Here is an 8,612-nt window from a genome sequence, read left to right as displayed (position 1 = left end):
CTGACAGGAACATTCTTCTCTCTCCATCTCCCCACAAAGCCCATCAGAGCAGAATGCCCTGCTGCAGGGCTGGGCTCACCGGCTCAGCTTCCACTTGAATACAGCAACCTCTTCACCACAAACACCCAGGGAGCCAGGGCTGCTGCCCCTGGCGGCCTCCCCTGCTGGCCCTTCCCCCACGGGCGGCCTGGCTGGCTCCCACTCGGTCCTGCTGCTCCCAGGCTCCCAGCAGCCCTCCTGGGGCTGGAGCACAGCCATCTGGACGTCAGCCAGGCTGGGCCAGCCTATCAAAGCTCAGGGCTGCTTGTCGCTAATGCAGCCCCCAACCTCTGCTGGCTAGAGAGGGGGAGGGGGCAGCGTGTTATTGACCTACCCACTTATCACCTGCTGCTGGAACGGCACTGGCCTGACCTATAAATAGATGCCACTTCCTGTACCTGGTTCTTGCCTGGCTGAGGACCCAGACCTTGTCTGTCCTGAGTTATCTGACCCCTCCGGAAAAAAAAAAAAAGACCGGCCTTTGTGTGCCCTCTGGATGGTGTCCCAGGCCAGGACCTGGCAAACCCCGGGGCGCTGGAGCAGTCACATCACGCATCCCAGATCAGCCAGTTACCATCTGGTGGCTTGAGCCCAGGGGTTGACCTCTTGAGCCCCCTCTTCTGCATCTCTAAAAACCACCGGCCAGATGGCAGAGGGACTGAGAGGAGGGCAGGTCCAGGAAGCTTCAGGCTCACTGGCTCAATTCATGAAGCTTCTCATGAGTGAGGCCTTGCTCTTTCTGTCCTCGGCAGCGGGTAGGGGACTGGGGAGAGGGGTCCATTGCTGTTTAGGTCTCACAGGCAATTCTCCTGGACCCAGAGCATCTCTGGGTCCTCAGAGCAGCCAGCTTGCAGGAGAGTCTGCCTAGGCCACTATGTCTCCCAGTGGCTCAGGCTCCCCTAGCATCCTGCATCTTGGGCCCAGGGAGGCTCAGACAGTCTTGAGAGCCAGGGGACCCGCCCTGTTCTACCCCTAACCACAAAGAGGGGGGTCACATTTGGACATCCTCTTTTGAGGCCCAAATGGAAACATGTCACTCTGTAAAACAGCCCTGGCTTTTGCACTCATTCATTCATCAAGCAGTTTGCCAGGAACTGGTATGCACCTGGAATAGAGGCTAAGACCCCTAACCCTGACCTTGACCCCACGGAACTCTCAGTCAGGAAGGAGTCGGTCATGCAAACAAGCCACACCCTGGCTTGGGGGATGATGCTGATTGCTTGAGGACCTCTGCCCTGGGTCTCCCAGAGGCTCAGGGAAATTGGAGCTGATCTTAAATGAAGGATACTTGAAAGGAGAACCAAACTGGCCTTGCTGACAAGAAGGCCTCAGAGGCTTGTGAGCACAAGCCAGGCCACCTGAGGAAGTAGTGTGGGAGAAGGGGGCACAGGGGGTGCAAATTGCCCCCGCCCAAAGGCCTGCTGCACGTGCCCAGGCAGCACGGATGGAGGGACTTGACCCTGACCAAGAATACGGTTCTTGCTCCCCTTCCATCACTGGCTGCAGAAGACACAGGCACGGAAACTCCCTCCTGTGAGATTCCAGGAACGTTCCAAGGTCAGGAGGGAGACAACCAAGTCAGGCCACTGAGCCGAAGTGAAGCAGCAATGAAAGAGGGCTTGAGACTTAGGAAGGGGCAGCCCAGGCTCAGGAGAAGACGAAGGACACTCCCCTCCCAGCCAACCCCCGCTGCCAGCAACACGAAGACTTGTTTTGGGACTTTCAGACAGCCCCATGCTGGAGTCCTTGGAGTCAGTCACTTCAGTTCAGTCGCTCAGTCGTGTCCAAATCCTTGCGACCCCATGGACTGCAGCACACCAGGCTTCCCTGTCCATCACCAACTTCTGGAACTTGCTCAAACTCACGTCCATGATGCCATCCAACCATCTCGTCCTCTGTCGTCCCCTTCTCCTCCCGCCTTCAATCTTTCCCAGCATCAGGGTCTTTTCCAGTGAGTCAGTTCTTCCCATCAGGTGGCCAAAGTATTGGAACTTCAGTTTCAACATCTGTCCTTCCAATGAATATTCAGGACTGATCTTCTTTAGGATTGACTAGTTTGATCTCCTTGCTGTCCAAGGGACTCTCAAGAGTCTTCTCCAACACCACAGTTCTAAGGCATCAATTCTTTGGCACTCTCTCCTGGTGTCCTTGGAGGTACCAAAGGCAAAATGAAGTTCAAAATGAGATGAGCAGGGCTTCCCTCAGTGGTAAAGAATCTGCCTGCCAATGCAGGAGACTTGGTTCAATCCCTGATCCTGGAAGATTCCACATGCCAAGGAGCAAATAAGCCCACGCACCACAACTACTGAGCCTGTGCTCTTGGGCCTGGGAGCCACAACTACTGAAGCTTGAGTGCTGGAACAACTGAAACTCTTAGAGCCCGTGGTCTGCAATAAGAGAAGTTGCCACAATGAGAAGCCCACCCATCACAAGGAAGAGCAGCCCCCTCTCACGGCAACTAGAAAAAGCCCACGCAGTAATGAAGACCCAGCACAGCCAAAAAACAAAACGAAACAAAAAACCATGTTCCCCCTGCATATCCTCTCTCCTCCCATCATTTGGAAAAAAAAAAAAAGATGAGCGAGTGCACTGTGTTTTCTAAGCAATTCATTCAACATACACGTATTGAGAGACTATAACAGTCCAGGCACTGACCATGACCCTGGACATAAAGAGATCAGAACAGACCAGCTTCCATCTCTCCTGGAACTTACGTTCTATTGTAGAAGACAAAAAAAAAAAGGAAACAAAGACATAACCAGGGTAACTGGAGAAAATGATACCAGGACACTAGAAGATGGTAATGCAGTAAGGGAGTTTCCTTTGGACAGACTGATGAGGGAAGGCCTCCCATAGGCTGGGGCATTAGGCTGGAACCTGAATGATGAGATGCTCCCAAACCTGGGAAGAGTAGGAGAAAAGCCTCCGGACTGTGGGCAAAGGAGGTGCAAAGGCCCTGAGGCAGGAACAGGTTGGGTAAGTTGGAGAAATACAAAGGTGGGAGACAGCTAGGGTGGAGAAGATGGCAGGGTCCAGATCATGTCCCACCTTCTGAGTCATAAGAAGGAGTCTGATTTGGTTTTATCTGCAATGGAAGCCACTTGTTTTAAGTGGGGAGAAGGCAATGGTACCCCACTCTAGTCCTCTTGCCTGGAAAATCCCATGGACGGAGGAGCCTGGTGGGCTGCAGTCCCTGGGGTCGCAAAGAGTCGGACACAACTGAGCGACTTCACTTTCACTTTTCACTTTCATGCATTGGAGAAGGAAATGGCCACCCACTCCAGTGTTCTTGCCTGGAGAATCCCAGGGACGGGGGAGCCTGGTGGGCTGCTGTCTATGGGGTCACACAGAGTCAGACACGACTGAAGTGACTTAGCAGCAGTAGCAGCAGCAGCCTGACCAAAATTATGTCTTTGAAAGATGATTCTGGGTGGGGACTTCCTTGGAAGTCTAATGGTTAAGAATCCACCTTGAAATCCAGGGGACGTGGGTTCAAGCCCTGGTCGGGGAACTAAGATCCCACATGCCGTAGGACAACTAAGCCTGCGTGCCGCAACTACTGAGCCTGTGAGCCACAATCAGAGCGTCCACACGCTGCAACAAAAGATCCCCCATGACGCAACGCAGACCCACGTGCCACAACTGAGACCCACCACTGCCAAACAGAGAACAAAAAACCTTTTTTAAAAAATTAAAGATTATTCTGGGTGTGTGGAAGAATGGATTGTAGGAGCATAGAAAGAAGCAGAGAAACCACAGGAAGCAGCAGAGGGGTAATCCTTCCCAACTTAAGGAGGAAGGCTCTCCTGGGGAACACAATCCCACCTGTGTCCTGTGGGGGCTCCCAAGTGTGGCCCCCCGACACCATCCCAGCAGGGACAGGTAGGTCTCGGGTGTTCTGAGGTTGCCCTCAGCAGGAGGCTAATGCAGGAGTCCAGGCATCTGGGAAGGAAGAAGTGATGGCAGCCTGGGCTGGCATGGTGGCTGTTGAGATGGAGAGAAGTCAATGGACCCAGGAGTCACTAATGGACTGAATGCAGGGGAAGGAAAGAGACTCCAGGAAATACCCTGAGTGATGGGCCTGTGTGTGTGGGACCGCTGGGCTGAGACCCAGGAGACGGTGACAGGTGCTCTCTGTTGCATCTCTCTGGGGACAGACGGGGCACCTTTGGATCTGCCACCATTCCAGCATCACTGCAGGCTGTGCATGTGCCAGGAGATGGTGGAAGATGAGCAGCGGTGGGGGAGGACCTTCCGGCTGGAACATCTGGTGCAGGGAATCCTTGAACTCCCCAGGGCCAGCAAGGTGTGTTCAGACGAGCAGAGCTGAGCGGGCTCAGATGGACGCACGCTGATGCCCTGCCCTCCTGTTGGTGAGCCAGGCAAATCACCAGGGAAGGCGAGTGACCACAAGCTCGGAGGTCTTCCCCGGGGATGTAGTTGGAGCCTGGACTTGGCTGGGGCTCCCTGCCCAGAGAGGCACGGCAGGAGGTCCTGCAGGACACCGCCTCCCCACCCACCCACCCACCACAGAGCCAGCTTGTGACCTGGATCTGAGGAGCCACACCAGGGCAGAAAGCACAGGGGGACAATAAGCCTGCAGGTCATCCTGGGACAATGACTTCCTGAAGACCCACTCTGGGAACAATGATGTAACACCTCCACCTGAGATGGAGAGACGTCACAAGTGGATGAGTTGGTTTTCCCACGGGAAGTGAGCCTACACCACCCGTCCTCCTAGAGAAGCCAGAGCCTTCCTCTGCCCCCAGGAGCAGCTGACTTGGATAGCTTCCTCCAGGCTAAGCTTCGGAAAACCAAGAGCCCAAACAGTAACATGATCCCTGGGTGCGTCCTCCCTGGAAACCTGTCCTGGGGAGGCCCCGATCGCTGGTTCCAGACAAGCAGGGCAGAGAGCACAGAACCCTGCTGTCTCCCAGTTGGGGTCGGGGGATGAGGCCTGGTGGGCCGGAGCAGCCCGCACAGCCCCCGACCCGGTCCCCAAGACTTCAACAGCAGCCTCTTCCCCAGAAACAAAGCAGGTCTCTGCCCAAGGCCGGGAGACAGTGAGAACATCCCATGGGTTACTCAACCAGAAGTTTTCATTGGGCCCTGTGCTGGAGTCAGAACAGCTGCTGAGGCCCATAAGGGCCTGTCTTTCCAAAGTTTGCTGTCCAGGCATTGAGAGGGAGGTACAAGCTTCCTGCCAGACCCCAGCCCAGCCCCCACTGGACTCAGAGTAACAGGCACAGACGAAGCCCTTGCCTCCATCAGGGAGGCAGAACTTCTGAAAATACAACGCAGGCCATGCTAAGTGAGTCAGGACTTGCTTGCAGGAAAGGACGAAACAGAAATAAGCACAAAGGAAATGCTGGACATGAACCCAACCTCTCCCCCCAGGATGGACTGGAGGGGGAGGACTCAATCAGGCATGCGGTGGAGTGGAGGACCATTCACTCATTCATTCAACAAATCTATACAGAGCTCCCAGTCCCTGTCCTCCCGACAGGGCAGGGGAGCAAACAGGCAGTGACAAACTAGAGTGATCAAGGGGCAATGGCTGAGTCCAGCCCCTAGAGAAGCCTTCTAGTAGAAGCAGCACTGCATTTTGGCCTCGAGGAATGAGCAGGCCCAGGCAGGGCTAATCCATGAGGAGCAGACGGAAGAGGCTCCTCCAGTCCCTGGGGTGGTACACAAGGTGGGTGGGGGGAGGTCCACACCCCCCCCAACCCCCACCCTGACTGGTCTTTCTTTTGCTTTCAGCCCACGACACTGGTCTTGTGACCCTACAAGTTGCCTTCAACAACCAGATCATCTCCAACTCGGTGGTGTTTGAGTACAAAGCTCGGGCCCTGCCCACACTCCCGTCCTCCCAGCACGACTGGCTGTCACTGGACGGTAAGAAGGGCGTTCGGGTCACCTTACCAAGGCCCAAAGCAGAGGGACACCCGGGAACCCTGTGCACAAGGTGTGAGAAAGGAGGAAGCACCCAGGTGTCCTGACTTCTGCTCGGGGCCCAAGTCTCACCTGGTGAGACTCACCTTAATCTCGGCCTTTCCCTGGAACACAGTGAGTCTGTGAGCTTGGGCCCAGGGCCTGCCAGGGGATCTGGCAGCCAGACAAACCCCCAAGTTGCTAAGCCTCTCTCAACAGCCCCGGAGCAGCCAGGTCGAAGCATCCTCTACCACCTCATCGCCACCCACCCAGGGCAGTTCCTGGAAGCAGAGGGGCTCCTGGAGGCCAGCGCCAAGCCCTGAGCCTCTCAGAGGCGAGGCCGGGGGAAGGCAGCCCGCGATGGGCTTCTTTCTGATTCCAAGGCTGGACTTCAGGGCTGTGTGTCCAGTGCTTCTGCCTTTTAGAGACCATAAGCCAAACCTTCTTATGGAAACTCTTCCCCACCCATCACTCCTGCCTCTAAGCTATTTTTACTTCGGCTTCTGCCCTATACGGGCTTCCCAGGTGGCACAGTGGTAAAGAACCCGCCTGCCAACGCAGGAGACACAGGTTCAATCCCTGGGTCTGGAAGATATTCTGGAGTAGGAAAGAGCAACTCATTCCAGTATTCTTGCCTGAAAAATTCCATGGACAGAGGAGCCTGGCAGGCTACAGTCCATGGGGCTGGAAAAGAGTTTGACACGACTGAGCAACTGAGCATGCACTGTCCTGTAGAGCATCTGACACAAGCCCAGGATCACCATCAGGACTGAGGGTGGAGGGCCAGGGAGCCCCCAGTGGCTCCAAGGGAGGAGGCTGGATGTGATGGCTGAGGCTGCTTCTCTAAGAGCAGCTGCCCTGCTCAACAGGGATGGCGGGGTGTTGGGGAGGAGGGTGCTAAGGTCAGAGACTGCCCTTCCATGCATGGACATGCCCAAGGGAAGCTCCGAAATTGGCTGGAGGGCTGAGTTGATGGTCTGCTCTGGACAGAGACAGAATGGAAAGGATGACTGAACCTGCCATTTGTATCAGGGCAGCTGCAGAGATGCCTGTCTGTGGGATCCCTTGCTGGAGACCATGCCAACCCAAGGTGTTAGATCTCGGCTAAGCTCACCCAGGGCCCTCTGTAGGGTCAGTTCCTTAAGCTCCCCTTTCCTATCCACAGCAGCCCTTTGCCTTCTCCCCTCTCAGACCTCCCTTTGCTGCTGGCCGCTGGAGGATCTCTGGGCACGGGTACATGCCTTGGCAGCCTTCCTGAGCCACCCAGGGTGTAAACCTCAGCCTCATCGCAGCCCTGGCCCCAGAAGGGACAGGGTGCCTGGCAGCCATCCCGGCCACTGAACCCTCTGAGCTGTTCCCGGAGGTGGCTTTGGGTCAGCAGGCATCTGCGCCTGGCAGTGGCTGCCTGGGAGCACCAGGCTGGCCTTGGCAGCCACCCTGGCCAAGGCTGCAGCCAGCCGGATGACCCGCAGGATGTAACAGAGAAGGGCAGGGTGACCAGGGGCTCCCGTTCAGGAAATCCGGTTTCAGTTTTGCAGAACAAATGGGAAAGGGAACAGGGAAGTCTGCAGAGCCCTGGCTCTCCCTCAGTGACCAGGTCACCTCTCCAGGGTGACTGAAGGATGCTGGGACCAGTCAGTGTGGGACCTGCATGGGAGATGGAGCACTTCCGAGAACCAAGTCCAGCCAAGCAGAGCCTCACCTGGAAGCACAGGAAATATCAGCTGCCCCACCCCCCACCTCCGGCCTCCCGGCGTGGGGAGGGGAGACAGAGAGCCAGCTATCCAGGAGGGTGCCTGCAGGAGAAGACGCTATGACAGGAACCATGGGGAAGGGAAGCCACCTTAACTGCTCCATGAGAAGCACACCCCTGAGTCCTTGGCCAAGCTGGACACTGCTCCTCAGCAGCCCCCTTTGCAGGGACTTGGAGCTCTGACCTCCCTAGGCCTCCGGTTGAAATAAACATCCCCCAGCCCCTGGCAAATACACAGGAGAGATGACAGGAGGTGGGGTGGGGAGAAGGCAGGACCACCCCCAGACAGAGAGTAGATGGGGGCCTGGAAGGACCCCGTGGATCTCCTTCCTTTTAGGCTTGACCAGGCATCCTTTCAATAGTGGGAGGCGAAAGGGGTCCAGAGCACAGGAACCACGAGACCTCCCACCTTGCCAGGGTAGAGGAATAAAACGTCCTTCTAGTCCTCCGCCCCCTTCAATGAATACGAGTGACTTAGCCACCCGCATTTATCCAGCCTGATAAATAATACCGAGGGCGGGGGGTCGGGGGGCAGCCACAGCGCCGGGGACATAATCCTCTCAGTGCAGAGAGGACGACTGGGACAGCCCAGAGGGTGGGGGTCCCCAGGGCTCTGGCCAACCCTATGACCCGGCAGTGGATAAGTGTGTCGCAGAAGATGCCGCAGCGGCCAGGCTGTCTGAAGCCTTCCTCTCGGCTCCCCTCCCCTCGGGTTCCGCAGCTCCTCGGCTCAGTCCCTCCCGCCCCCACGGTTACCCGGCAAATTCGCAGTTAAAGCCGCGGGGACGTGCGGGCGCGCGCGCTGCGGCGAGAGGGAGGGGCGGCGGCGGAACGGGAGGGGGTGCGGGGACAGCAGCGCCTGGCAAACTGGGGCGCGGCTGCGTGCACA

The 8,612-nt window shown here is 56.7% G+C and overlaps 1 protein-coding gene across 1 annotated transcript in view; it reads left to right on the top strand.

Annotated features, from left to right (window-relative positions):
• Positions 1-8,612, top strand: part of CAMTA1 (calmodulin binding transcription activator 1) — a 973,198-nt gene that overhangs the window by 881,904 nt on the left and 82,682 nt on the right. The window contains exon 12 of the mRNA XM_010850197.1: positions 5,800-5,934. Within this exon, the coding sequence (XP_010848499.1) occupies positions 5,800-5,934 (135 nt within the window). The remainder of the gene's footprint in view (positions 1-5,799; positions 5,935-8,612) is intronic.

This window comes from Bison bison, unplaced genomic scaffold (genome assembly GCF_000754665.1).
Source record: "Bison bison bison isolate TAMUID 2011002044 unplaced genomic scaffold, Bison_UMD1.0 scf7180017864289, whole genome shotgun sequence".
NCBI classification, from domain to species: Eukaryota; Metazoa; Chordata; class Mammalia; order Artiodactyla; family Bovidae; genus Bison; species Bison bison.
Note: the sequence above shows the minus strand (reverse complement) of the source record. Positions and strands in the feature narration are given on the sequence as shown.